Source organism: Symphodus melops (genome assembly GCF_947650265.1).
Source record: "Symphodus melops genome assembly, chromosome: 13".
Classification (NCBI taxonomy): Eukaryota; Metazoa; Chordata; class Actinopteri; order Labriformes; family Labridae; genus Symphodus; species Symphodus melops.
This window is the reverse complement of record NC_136703.1, coordinates 19,712,060-19,726,237: the sequence shown is the minus strand read 5'-3', so window position 1 is coordinate 19,726,237 and position 14,178 is coordinate 19,712,060. Positions and strand designations below refer to the sequence as shown.

Here is a 14,178-nt window from a genome sequence, read left to right as displayed (position 1 = left end):
TATTTTAAAGAAGCCCCAAAATATTAAAGAATTATTTACTGGTACATGTTATTTTCCTGACCACTGTGCAACGACCACCGTCGCTTTCCCCTTTTCAGCTGTGCGTGTTTTGTGCACTGACCCGCTTCTGGCTGCAGCCAAGAACTAGAAAGGTCTCAATGCTGTTCTCCTTCAGATATGCGTTCCTCTCTCCTCCAAAGCCTGGCTCCACCTCATAGTCTCCATTAAGATACTGCAATGTGGCCTTAGTTATGTGGATCCTCCTGCAGAAGAAGATCATTTGCATATTTTTGGATTTTTTGGAACTGTTGTTTGAAGAACTTGAGAATGCCAGAAATGCATAATAAAAAAAGGAAAACATTCGAAAAAATAAATGTAGAATATATGAGTTTTGCCTTCTACAAATACAGAAATTAATGGAATTACTTTGATTCAAGTTATGGAGTATTTTTACTTTTGGGTTGACACAAAAGGTAGTTCTGCTAACCCTGCTTTGCCTCCTGCCTCCATGTGATTTGCCAGCGTGACATCATTTGACCACACATCAAACTGCCACTTCCTGAGTCCCAGCACACCGCAGTGCACACGTCCACTGTGAATGCCGACTCGCATGTTTACATTGACCCCTGTCACCTCCCGCACCAGCCTGCAGACACACAACGCAGAGGATCACTGTCGATGCTACATCTTTAACAGGAGCTATATATCAGCCAACTCCTGAACAAGCTTATAGGAACAGTATCTGTACTCACGAGATTGCCTCTATCATATCGACACCCATCTCCACACAACAGTGGGCATGGTCAGCCCTTGGTTCAGGCAGCCCAGATACACAATAGTAGCAATCACCCAAAATTTTAATACGTAGACAGTGGTTCTCCTGATGTAAAAAAAAAAAAAAAGCACAACAGTAGAGAAAAATTGTTTGCAAAAGTGTCCTTAAGTTGTCTGAAGGGAAAAAATGCATTGCTGCACAGAGTTAGATGATAAAATATCATCTAACCGTATTTATAATACCGTATTTCTTTCACATGGACGGATAATGCAGCCAAGATTAGCTTAGCTGTGAAAAACCTGAAAGCTACGGCAGCAAACTAGGCACATCAAAGGCTATTCTTAAAGAAGTCAAACAACTTATTGAAGTGAGCATGAGACGCTACAAAGGACTAGGGAGCTCCTTACCGATGCCAGCTTGTCAAAGCGGGCAAAGAGTTCATTGAGCGTCATGACCAGCTCCTGAGCTGTGCACTGAGAGGCCAGGCTGGTAAAACCCTCGATGTCTGCAAACAGAATACTGAGGACACAGTCGAGAGGTAGAGAGACATGGGAAAGACACCATTATTTCTCAAAAATAAAACATCTTTACTGAAACTTTAATGTTGAATATATACAGTAGCATTAGCAGCAGTATAACAGATAACAACAGCTAGTTTATGTTAAATCAAAGAGCTGCTGACCTTGAGATAGGTAGAAGGGATTTGACCTCAATGTGTCCTGAAGGAGATCTGTGTGTGTGTGTGTGTGTGTGTGTGTGTGTTCGTGTGAGGGACACAGGGACTGTGCATAGTGTGTGCTGTAATTGAATGTGTGCTGAGGCTCTCCATCTTTTGGGATTATCTCATCATGGCTGTTGGTGATTAAGTATTCCCTCACTAGTGTTAATTAGCCGCCACTCTGCCAAACCTCTCTACCATTTCTGACTGTGAGTGAAATTTTATGTTTGTGTGTCTATGTTTGAGTGTGCGTTTGGATCTATGTGCACCGATAATCATAAATCTCAGAAAGAATTTGCTCAACGTTGTAACGTACTGAGTTTTAAGAATTATGCATTTTATCTTAACATGTATTGATTGCTATGTTGTGATGCTGACATGACGTGATACAGCCGACTAAATAAAACAACACTCTCGAGTTGTCATACATTTGATCTAATAAACAGAAAACAGGGTTCAGAAAGTGACTGAAATCCATATTCATGAGTGTAACATGCTGGCATTGAGGCCCAGAGTCTTGTCTGACCTGACATTGTCGTGTTTCTGGATATAGATCTTATGGAACATCATGTCTTCCTTCTTGGCATTGATGTCAGCCTTCATCTCCATGGCAACATGCCTTGGCAACACTGAAAGCAACAGACGCTCCTGGAAAACACAGAAAAAAGAAACAAAATGCAGATCATGTCACTATGTTGCTGTCTATGTGCAGTGTGTCAAGGGTAACATCAAATAAAAACAGTTTTAGAATTGATTTATTAGAAGATTTTTTTTTTTTTTACCAGATCTGTACTTCTAAAGAGATTTTTCAGAGAAATTGGGCTTTGTGTTATTATTACAGTTAAGACCTACAACTTATTCAATTGAAAAACCCAATGACAAGACAAAAAAAGGACAATGAATTGAATCATACAAGACGTGTCATTTTATTCAAGACCAGCTATTGCACTGGCTGACACGTTCCTTTAATGACTTCAATGAATGAATAAATGATGAATATATGAATTACTTTATTTCAAACAAATAATTTAAAATAATAAAAAAAAAAAACTACCGTACATTTACAGTGTCAAAAAATTTGTAGGAAGAAGAACGCCTAACCCCTATGTTGCATTTCTTCTATAATTTTATAAATTATTAAACTTTTTTTCCCCCCAAAAAATAAAAAAACAATCCCAGTGTATTTAAAATCCTAATATTCACCCAGTGTTACAAAACATTAAGGAATACCCCTTAAAACAACTTTTCCTCTTCTATCTAATATACCTGTCACAATTTGTTGTATCTTTTTTTTTTTAACTGAACAATATTTGTTTGTTTGTTTGGATTAAGGTATGGCCGAAGTTTCATGTTGAGTTCATTCCTCCAGATATGTTAAGGAAACAACTAAGCAAGACTAAGCCCTCTTTGGGAAAGAAGTGCACTTATTTGCACCTTAAGTTGGGGAATGCAGTTCTGGTAATGAATTGTCAACATTTTTAAGGAGGAATAAGCAACATAAACATTTTAAATAAATGATAAATCTTCATCTTCTCCTTTTGCTACCTTGTATCACTCTAAGATCCTTACACTAAATGAAGCACCAAACATGCACACCTGCCTGCTCCACTCAGGATATAAACAATATCCATCAATATACATCCAAACGCAGTAGCAACAGATGTGGGCTGCACAGCTGTTATGTTGTGAGGAGAAGAATGTGTGAGAGAGAGAGAGAGAGAGAGAGAGAGAGAGAGAGAGAGAGAGAGAGAGAGAGAAAAAAACGGAATGAGCTGCAGACAGAAGTCATGAGAGCCCTAATTGGTAATTTTATTCTGACTGAATGAGAAAAAAAATTAAATGAAAAGAGGTAGGGATTCAGAGACACATCAGACACACATTTATTTTAAAGAACACTTCAAAAAAGTTCTGACTTCTGAGATACATAGGTCAGAATGTGTCTTTCTAACCCAGTTTCTATTCGAATTAAGGTACAGTAGATTTCTTTTTTTTGGTGGGGGGGGGGGGTCTGAAAATCAACCTTACAGTGGCTCTCCTTCATGTTTCAAATAATCAAAATCATTTCTGAAAAAAACTGTTTGTGTTTTTTCAACATACATGTCAAAACTGTGTGGAATCTTCCTGATTCTGAACAGTGAAAAGAGTTTCAATTTCCTCTGATTATACACTGCAGAAACAGAGCTGGGATGGAAATATTTGTCAAACATCAAAAGTGTCCCTTGATTAAAAAATGAAGAGCTAAAACAGATCTAACTGCCAGGAAATTTTGAATTGCCCCCCGGGGAGAAATAACATTTTTGAATTGAATTGAAATGGAAAACAACTCAGCATTTCTCTCTCCAAGAGCCTGACAGGAGAAGTTTATGTGAGTGTAAAATGATGTCAGGAATAAGCTGCACATGGAAACACATTTGGACACGTGCTACTTATGGTCTGCATAATGGAATAGGTATTTTCATGTTCTTGTTTTGGAAGAAAAAAAGGCTTTGAGGATGTTGAGTCTACTGAAAAGGAAAAAAAACCTTTTCCAGCAACAAGCTATGGAAATAAAGTTGTTGTGGTTATAAATACTTAACATGTGTGTTATATTGTGTGAGCAGACCAACCTGTTGTTGATTCTCCCTCTGAAGGTGAAGTCTGGCCTGGATATATCCTCTGGTTTCCTGAAAGGCTTGTCTCTGGGAAACCTCGGCGGGGTAGTGGGTGCAGATTCCGATGATGTTAGTGCACAGGAAGATCAGGACATTAGCGCTCACCTGGAGAGAAGGAAGAGAGAGGTGGTAAAGCTTTAAGACACCAAGGAGGAATGAGTACACTGGTAGATCTGTGAAGTGACAAGCATAGAGGTGAGCAGGTATGAGTAAGATCAACAAATTAACATTTTCAATTCTTTTAAAATGTGGCTCCTTTCCTACATGTCATTTATCCAATTTCTCTCTTTCCGAATTCTGACTCTACACACGATCCTGTCTTAAGGCAAAAAACGGCCCAAAACACATCTTGAGAATATTGTAGGGGGAGTAGGGAAGACGTGCAGAAAAAGAGCCATAGGTCTAAATAAACCAGAGCCGCCTGTTTGGAGGACTAATGTCTCCTTTTTTTTTTTTTTTTTTTTTAAATTTTTTTTTTTTTGGTAGGATGGCAAACATCCATCTGACATCTATCCCTGCAGGAGTGACAGCAGATAAAACAACTACTCAGAAATAACCCATCTCTACTCTGACGGTCTGGTTTGCTTTAAAGGTTGTCGAGAGGCTTAAACTTTTTTTACATGACTGAAAAATATATAAATTAACTTTTATAAAATAAATCAATTTTATTGATAATAATATGTCTTAATTAATGGAATGAAAATATTTGTCTGATCTTCACGAGTATAAAGATATCTTCAAACATTTTTTTTTTTAAGTGACAAATTCATTCATATTTGGGACTCTTTGATGTTGTGATTTTTTCGTAAGAAAATAATGTTAGGGCCGCTGGTTTTGTTCAGATGTTATAGAAGCATAAATGAAGCAAAAAGAGAGAATTGTTTTCAGCGATTGAGGGTGAAGGTGACCCGAGGTGACACAGTTTACAGAGTATCAGACACTAGAATTGAAAACAGATGGGTGATGACCGGATGAGTTTTACAAGAAAGAAAACACGGGGTGGGGCTAAAAATAAACCAGCAGCTTAATGTACAACAGAGATAAGATAGAAGACTGACAGATGTTGAGGGAAGGAAGGAAATGAGTGGTAAGGAGATGAGGAAGGAAAAAAGACAATGTGAGGATGACAGGAAGAATATTGAAGTAATATGCAGAGAAAATGTGAGAGAGAGAGAGAGAGAGAGACAGAGAGAGACAGAGAGAGAGAGAGACAGAGAGAGAGAGAGAGAGAGAGACAGATATGGGCCAAAGTGACGTTAGGCAGATGGCTTGGAGCGCTGGGTTCTGTTTACATTACTCTCACTGATCAAGCAAAAAAAGGCACGAGACAAAAGTGAAACCTGCAGCATAGTTTGCAGGTGAATGCCTTCTGTCAGCCTTTGTGTGCTTATTCAAAATACTTTTATCTCTGCAATAAGCTTCAGCCACTGCATTTGCAATATTCCTCATTAATAAAGTCACACTCCATGTTTCCGAAGTCACAGCCTCAAACTAATTGCTTACTTTTTACAAAAGAGGAAGAGCTGGGGGGCTTTTACAGAGTACACAGTAAGGTCTTGCGTTTACGTAACAGCACTCCACCTCTTTAGTGCTGTAGCTCTGCTACCTGTCCTGCACACACTGACACGCAAACAGTGCAAGATCACTACACCTGCTTGTGTTTCCTGTGTTCAACAAAACACTAATTCCTGTATCCTGATAGCCTGTTCTTTATTTTAATCTTTATTTGTATAGCGTCAATTCATAACAGGTGTTATCTCGAGACACTTTCCAAAAGCAGGTAAAGGACCTTAATCTTTGTCTGTTAACATAAACAAAAGAGCAGGTAACAAGACCATGCTCATCGTTATGTTTACAAAAGGCAGGTAAAGGACCTTACTTATGGCTGTTCTATGCTGGTTTAGATTGTTTATACTCATATTAGAATGAATTATAGCTTCACTGCTTACAAGTGAGGTAACAATACAAATCTGCTTCCCACTGTATGTTCTTGTTATGTGTTTGGTCTCTTACTTTCTGCATCTTGTTGAGTGTGCTATGAATGTGGATTATTAGTCTCTTGTAATATATATGTCTTTTCGTTTTCCTAATTGACAAATATTTATATTTGAATACATTTTTTGTTGTTTTGTGAGTTATTGTTTCATTTCCAAGTCTTTGTCATGTTTGACGTATTAATAAGATTATGTCCTGCTAAAAAGTCTTATGTTCTTTGTAATGGCTAAAACAAAGCAGAAATTGAACAGAACGTCACTCAGAAATCTCTCTCTTTTTTTTTTTTGCCGTCAAAGCAGCCATCATTTCCCTCTGGGTGACATGATGGAAGCAGCCAGCCAGTCTGTGAAGAGGGCTTCAGCCTAATCCCTGGATATGAAAAGGGCATTATGTAAGAGCTGCTCCAATCTAGTCAGGACAAGCAAAATCAGCACAAATACTGGCTATTCAGTCCAGCATAGATTAAAATGTATTTTGCTTCAAATGCCCTCCCACAGCTTAAGGAGGATATGCAGGCTTAATCAATAAGTGATCATCAGCTGTATGGATGTGTTGCTGTTTTAACTTCTGACCTGTCTGTTTCACCTCCATGCCGTGGAGGGGTGAAACACTTTGTCAAGGCAACCAAGACTCAATGTTACATTCTTATTGGATTTGAAAAAGAAAACTAGGTTTTAATAATTGCACATTTTCCGTATTGCAAAATATAATCATTGGAATAATTTTGTTAGGGCACTGGTTGCACAGTGGGTAGGACGTGTGTCTCATGTATGGAGACCATGGTCCTCCTGGCTTCAAATCCAATCCACTTTCCTATCTCTCCTATAAAAGGCAGAAAAGCCCAACAATTAAAAAAAATATGTTTGTAAAGTTTTCACATATATGGGAGATACTTTCTTCACATGAAAGAGCAACAATATTTGAATTACCTTTGGTACACAATCTATAAAGGTTTGAAAGTTTAACAAATTATCAAGGTTAAAAACCAGAGAAATTAACAATAATCCATCTCCCATTTACATTTTACTTCCTTGTAAAAATGTAATAAATATTGACATCGTTATTGTGACAATGACTTTCTCTTTATAACAAACGTCGCACATCCACTTCACACGACAGGTAGGAAAGACAGCAATGTGACTTGACTTCTTTTCCTGATGAAGGTCTAGTACCAAAAAGTTGGACAGTGTGCAGGAGTTTACCTTTAAGATTGATTCATCAATAAGATTGAATATTTCATAATCATGTTGAGAGAGGGCAGGGAATCAGCAGTCATGTGAGGCTCTTCTCAGACACAGAGCTGCTTTAGGCTTATTTGCTTCAAAAAGACAAGGCTAAGACGTTGCAGGTATGATGTTCACCATTTAAAACACAGGATTGCAATAGTTGTTCATAAATCAGTACTGGAAAAATGAAATAGATCTCCCTCCTTTACACAGCTGTTGATTCAGCTCTGCTTCTACCTTTGCAACCAGATTAACATCACAGCAACAATGGCCCTAATTCTTATTAATGGTCCTATTGTTTGTGCTTAAATCAAATCAATTATACATAAGAAATGCCACACTTCAACACTCCCTGACTCCACAGCGTCACCCCTTTACACTTAGAGAAATTCCTCAAAAGTTTATTCTTCAAGGTGGCAAAGTAGAAAGAGAGGGGCGACTAGAACATTACTTGTATTTTTCTCCTCCTTTATGATGGATTTAGAACAGGAGACATTTACTTTAGCACAAAGTCGGTGGTCCTGACAGCAAGTATGTAAACTATGACTTTAAAGGACAACAGACCCTCATTTCAAACAGGGGAAAGAGCAATTTAAGAGAAAGGGCGCATTATCAGAGCTGTGCGTGTGTGTGTGTGTGTGTGGGGGGATAACAGCAAAATTCAAGAAGGATGCAGATGTATTGTCCCATGGGAACATAAAAATGATATCTTAAAGGATCACAGAACTTCTCACTCCAACTCCTTAGAGCCTTTAAGACAGTTTGTGACTCCTTTGAAATCTTTTTATGACAGCATTACTATTCAAGTTAACGTTCTATGGATTAACGAAACCAGTGGTCCCCAAAGTGGGGGGCGGGACCCCCTTGTCGGGTCACAAGGTGCCTAAATCACTTATCAAGATGTGTGCCGAAATGAATGTACACATTGAGATAGTAACACTGCAGGTATCTGTGTTGCTCTTTGTAAATAAAAATGCACACAAACTAAATGTTTCAACCATTTCCAGGCACAGAGGTGGGGGTTCCCCAGGTTATTTTGGGGGTCGTGGGATAAAAAGTTTGGGAACCCCTGAACCAGACAATATTTTTCAAATGAGTTGGCAAGATATGGCTAAATGTAAGCATCAATTTAAGTTAACACTTATAACCTTTTTCATCTGTAAAGCATAGTCAGCATCTGGCTTTCTTTTTTACTTAAAGCTTTAAAGCAGGTCAACCTCTCCTCTTTCCTGATGGCCCATCATGCTCTCTATGTCGCTTAACAGTACTTGTGCAAAACTGGACACGATTACAGGAAGATGTGTACACATGTCAATACACCACATCAGAAGGATGAGTAAGATCTTCCCTGGCAACCGCTTTATTAACATAGCCCCCCTTCTGGTACCTTGATTGATTTGAAAACATTTCAGAGGCTTTAAGTTCTTTCACTGAAACTAAAACTGAATCTGCAGACAAATGTAGGACGTCAAATTTAAGCAATGGATTCCTTAAGTGTGAGCTGTCATCAAACCAATTTGTCTCTGAAGTCCAATCAGTCAGTTTAATAGTTGTTGATACACAAAGAAAAAGGCTTCAGAATTATGCTTAATGCAGATATAACGTGAACTCTACTGGCCTTTTATGTTACTCTTAGATTTCTCATTTTGAAGCCAGCAGTTATTATACACCTCTTATGCGTGGTAGTTGGAGCTGTGATGATGGTGGTGTTTGTTTAAATACATTATATATATATATACACACATACATTTTCTAAACTCTGTGTTGCTGAAGAGTCTCTCTCCTTCTCTCTGCGTGTGCTTTTTTTCCTCAGTCTTGTGAAAAGGTTCTGCTTAGTGTTGGCCCGAGACTCACACCCACGGAGACTGTGAATTATCAGAGATGGCAGCGCAGCTTTCACTTAGCAACTATCTCCCACATTCCTCAGCCTCCCTCTAAAGACCTGCAGCAGACCACCACCCAGGTTCAGGGTGGTGTGGTGGGGGGGGTGAATGGGGACCAGCTGACAAGGAGCAAGTGAGGGGGTGGGTCCATGACTTTATCTTAGAAACGTGTTATATTTACAAGGTACAATCAGAAAATAGTGTTTCTCAATAAATGCTGAATCTTAATTAGAATCAAAGAGTCAAGGGGTTTTTGACGCAAAAAACAAATGATGTATAGGTTCAATTCAAAGTAGAAATCTAGAGACAACACTGCTACTGCTAAAGAAGTAAAATATTGCATACCGCTTGTATGAAACATGCAGTTTTTACAATGAAGATGGCCCATACACCAAGTCAGACCCAGAAATACTGTCAAAGTCTTTTAATAGTTGGTTTCTCATTATATTCAGAAAAGAAAACAATGTTAAATGGACATTTTGCCCACTGAAACCAAACACATTAGATCTGATTAGCAGTAGCTAGCTAGGCAGCTAATATAGCTAACATTCGTTTCTAGAGATGAATGAGAATAAAATGAAGCTCTAGCGTAAGTTCAGTAAGGAAAACTTAAGTGGTCCACAATTTAGGTCTTTTTCATTCACGCTATCACGTCTCTGCTGTCAGTTTGGGCTGTCTTTGGGTTAATCAGCTGTCCTGTCAGCAGACCTCATCTAACCAATGGCACGGCGTACATCCCTCATTTCCAGCCTATCACCTTCAGCTCCCCTTTCAAATATGATTCTTTCTCTATCCTAGTTCCTTCATGCTGGTGTTTGTGCGCCCTCCACCTCCCCATCACCGCCATCTTCAGCAGCAGAATCATCTTCCATGAATTCTTCATCCCACTCGGTCTCATCAAGTCCTCAGCTTCAATATCACCAGGGCCAGACTCCATGGGGGGGGATTTATCGTAATGACGCTCAGAATTTCGTTCTCCAAACTCATCATCCATCCCATAGAGTCCAAGCGCCAAACTTTTTCTGTCAAATCACATTTTACACATTATCATTGTAATAAATAATTTTATTAGATCACTCGTCTCTCCTGATTGAAATCTAGATGGCCTTTGCATGTTCCTAGCAAACTTGTGAACACTGACATTAGAATGAAAATTACAAATCTGTCTTGATGGTAACATGGACAATGCTGCTTAAAGTGCTGAAAATGCAATCAAAGATGCAAGTTAACCTTATTTTATGGGTACAATAAGAAAATGTATGAAAGAAAAGAATAAAAGGATGAGAATGACCTGGTGTGCTGGGCAAACACAAAGCTTTTTATGATGCTGGAGTCTTTGCGGCCCCACTTTGGTATTTAAACTAAAATAACACATTGAGAAAGACACAGTGTTGTTGAACAGTCAGGTTCTCTGTTGTGGTTTGTTCATTATTCAGCTCCAGAGTTAAAGGGGTTCTTCATTGTTCTGGAAGTGTTTCCCTCTTTAATCCTGCTGACGAACCCTCAATGCTTTTCAAACAAGACCTACTGTGCCAATAAACCAGTCAAGAAGTCAAAAACGTGGTTACAGTTGATTTGCTGTGATTGGACCATTGCCGTTTCCTCAGACTACTTCAGAGTCACTTTAATTCACTGAGAACAATATTTCAGTGAGAACATGGGTGAAACCATTACAGTCGAGAAAAACCTGGAGAACAAGACACTGAACTTGTACGACCATTTCCCAAAAGGGAGTAATGACTGATGGGATATTGTTGTTGAACTTGAGCCAAAAAGAGAGCAAGTCAAAGCTCATCGGCCTTTGAGGAACATCTGGAACTCTTTAGAGTATCTGTGTTTGATCAGGCTCTGTAAAACACACTCGAGAACCCCAAACACAACGACTGGTGCTTTACACACGAGAGTCTCAGACACACGTTGTCCGATATCTTTCCTTAAGAGAGTCAGTTATTTATTTGAATACCTTTCATTTCATATACAGTTCGTTTCTTCCGCCTTGTCCCAGTCTGACTGGTGCTCACTGTCACTTTGAGCCGTTGTTTAATAGTCAGCTTTTGTGTGTGCATGTGCAGTGCCAGACGGCTGCTGGGTTTGTGTACTCAGCCTGGGCCTCATGTCTACACACAGCTCACACTGCTCTTATCTGAAATGACCAGAACCCCATCAACAGATAAAGAGTCAAAGCCCCGCCTGCTCGCTCAGCTCGGGTGGTCTACACACTTTCAACACTGTATCTAGCTGAAATACTCTATGAGACGTCTGCATCTACAATGGAAAAACACTTAACAAAATGAGTCTTTTAAAACTTCAGACAAAGAAGATTTTGGTGCACTTGTCTTGTCACTTTTGTAATATGTGATGAATAGCAGGGCAGAGTTTTGTACTTTCTCAGGAAATCATTTTCCAGGACATTTCCAGGACAACATCCATCAAACTGTAAAAAGATATTCTTGGTTTCTCAAGACATAAGACCTTTCTGAGCAGAGTTTTACAGAGCAATAAAAAGCATTTGTAACACTTATTCATCCAAAGCCTAAGCCTGACTCTGAATATGTTGGTATGGGTAAATCCTGATTCTGCATTTGCTACCCATTCCTTCAGCGGCTCCTTGTCCACACACTGCATGCATAGCCTCTGAAACTGGTTTGGAGACATAATGACAAAATGCATATTAATCAACATCTCTGTAAATATGCCAGACTTAGCCTAAAGGCTAGTTTCATCTGTAGTCCCTGGCGGCTTCAAGGCGCCCTTAGTTTCATAAAACTGTCATAGAAGGGTCAGATATAAAGCAGCCTCATTGAAATAAAACAAAGTATTGTGATGTGAAGGGATATACTTTGATTTGATACTACTGTATTGTTTAGTTTTATTTAATTGTCTCTTTAAAGCTATAGCAACTTTCTTGTATTCACTATTAAATCGTAAATGTAGATAGTTTGTGGATTCCTCACATGGATATTTACATTCACAGATTTGTCGCTCTAAACAAGCACCTTTTGAAACGGAGGAGTTTAGATGCAAAATGTTCCCTATGTTTCTTGCCACAGCCATCCAAGCCCGGTGACCGGGTGTCAAGTAAGACCTGAGGCTCCTTTCCCGCATCCCATCATTCCCAACTCTCTCTCTCTATTTCTGATTTCCATCTCTGTCCACTGTCCTACATGTATCGTTAAAATTAAGGCATAACAAAAAAAATAAAAATAAACCTTAAAAGAGAGATACGTGATTTTACTATATCCACTACACAGGGAAAAATGTAATGTAGTGTTTTATTCATTTTATTAATTTGGGGAATTTCTGTAAGGCAGCTCAGACACAGTAAATATAGAGCAGTTTACTGGAAAGAGAGGGTAAGTTTAGAATGGCTGTATACATAAACTGTACAGAGATGTTTCTGATTAGAAGTTCATGAAAAAAATGTAAATGAACTCATTTATCAGACAGTTTACTGCATTAGCAACTGGTCACTCAAGCATTTGCTACAGGAAGTTATTTGTTGTGGTTCTAGAAGTTTTAGAGTCTGATGTTTGTGATAACATAGAGAAATCCCCAAGAAAGACTGTGGGAAGCTTATATTACTTTGAAAACAGGAAATGTTGTAATTCATTTGAGTGAAATTTGTTCAAAAAGCCTGACAACATACTTAAAAGCAACAAATGTCATTTTAAATTAAAAACTCCATGATTCGTCTTCAAATATGTCTCACTTCGGGTGTTTGTTTTTGAATAAGTGATGGAACTGTTTTTTTTGTTTTTTTTTAATCTATATACAGAACATAAATTCATGAGAGAGATCCATATATTTTCAGATTTTTTTTCTGTGTTTCCTTCTGCTTTCTTTTAAGGCATCCTTTAGCTTCATGCACCGAAACACAAGACTTGACAGACTACATGTATAAGAAACAGCATTGTCGGTGCTTGCAATGTAAAGCCGGTCGTCCTGATTCACACTGACCATGTTGAAACTCATTTTTTCATCAGCCTTGTTTCTGTAAACATGGACAGTGACATGCTGGGGGTCCTAACACTGAAAAACGACACTACACACACTTCTCTTGCCAACCATGTGGGTGTGACTTCTGTGGAGACTGTGACTATTAAAGTTTTCTGGCATCAGCGAACAGTGCAAAGTGTTATTTTTATTTCAAGAACAACAAAATCTGCACAAAAAGATGGGTGCTTTGGAGAATCAAATCCTTTTTTTCCCTCAACTTCTCCTGGAAGGCATTGGATCCCGACAAACAGGTTCAAGGATTACCGCAGTGATTACACAAAAAGCCTATTAGATGAGCTTACATAAGGTCAGTAACAGACGGACAATCAAGACTGCAGAGAGGATCATTGACACCAACATGCCCTCTATCCAGGACTTATGTTGGTCCTGTATCAGGTAACATCGCTGCATACCCCTCACACACGCGCATAAACTCTTTCAACTCCTCCTCTGAGGTACACGTCGCAGAGCAATGTACAACAAAACATCCAGACGCAAAAACAGTTTCTTGCCTCAGTCACAGCCAGAACAACCACTGTGTAATAAGCCCGTATATAAGAGTATTGAGCTTCATTTCTTTTATGGACACACATTAAATCATGTAAATATCATCCCCAGTCTGTCATGGATCTATGCACACTGTTGTAATGTATACACTGTAAAAAAAAATCTTATTCCCTCTGTTACATAATTATATAACTTACTATAAAAAAATGTCAGCATGCTCTTCACTCCTTACTATTGAACCGTGCTCTTGTATATGGAAGCTTGCATATAATCATGTAACAGTTTAATGTTCAATGCTGTATATATCAGAGTCAACTCCTGATATGCGTAAACAGACCTGGCCAATTAAAGGCCCTGACACACCAAGCAAATGGCAAAGAACTAGTAGCAACGAAGGCAACTTTTGTCTTGGCCAAAAAGCCTCACG

General features: G+C 38.8%; 1 protein-coding gene and 1 long non-coding RNA gene across 7 annotated transcripts in view; one reads left to right on the top strand and one right to left on the bottom strand.

The window, feature by feature from the left end:
* The window catches only part of LOC306833516 (adenylate cyclase type 6-like), a 37,905-nt gene that overhangs the window by 8,755 nt on the left and 14,972 nt on the right, over nt 1-14,178 (bottom strand). For all 6 annotated transcript variants that reach the window (XM_079358812.1, XM_079358810.1, XM_079358813.1 and 3 more), the window contains 6 exons: nt 4,100-4,249; nt 2,020-2,141; nt 1,183-1,294; nt 753-880; nt 488-646; nt 122-263 (listed from right to left, as the gene is read on the bottom strand). In XM_079358812.1, the coding sequence (XP_079214938.1) occupies nt 122-263; nt 488-646; nt 753-880; nt 1,183-1,294; nt 2,020-2,141; nt 4,100-4,249 (813 nt within the window). The remainder of the gene's footprint in view (nt 1-121; nt 264-487; nt 647-752; nt 881-1,182; nt 1,295-2,019; nt 2,142-4,099; nt 4,250-14,178) is intronic.
* Nucleotides 4,336-13,854, top strand: LOC306833519. The gene is made up of 4 exons (XR_013780370.1): nt 4,336-4,736; nt 6,439-6,530; nt 9,179-9,389; nt 10,047-13,854. It is a non-coding gene; the product is annotated as an uncharacterized lncRNA (long non-coding RNA).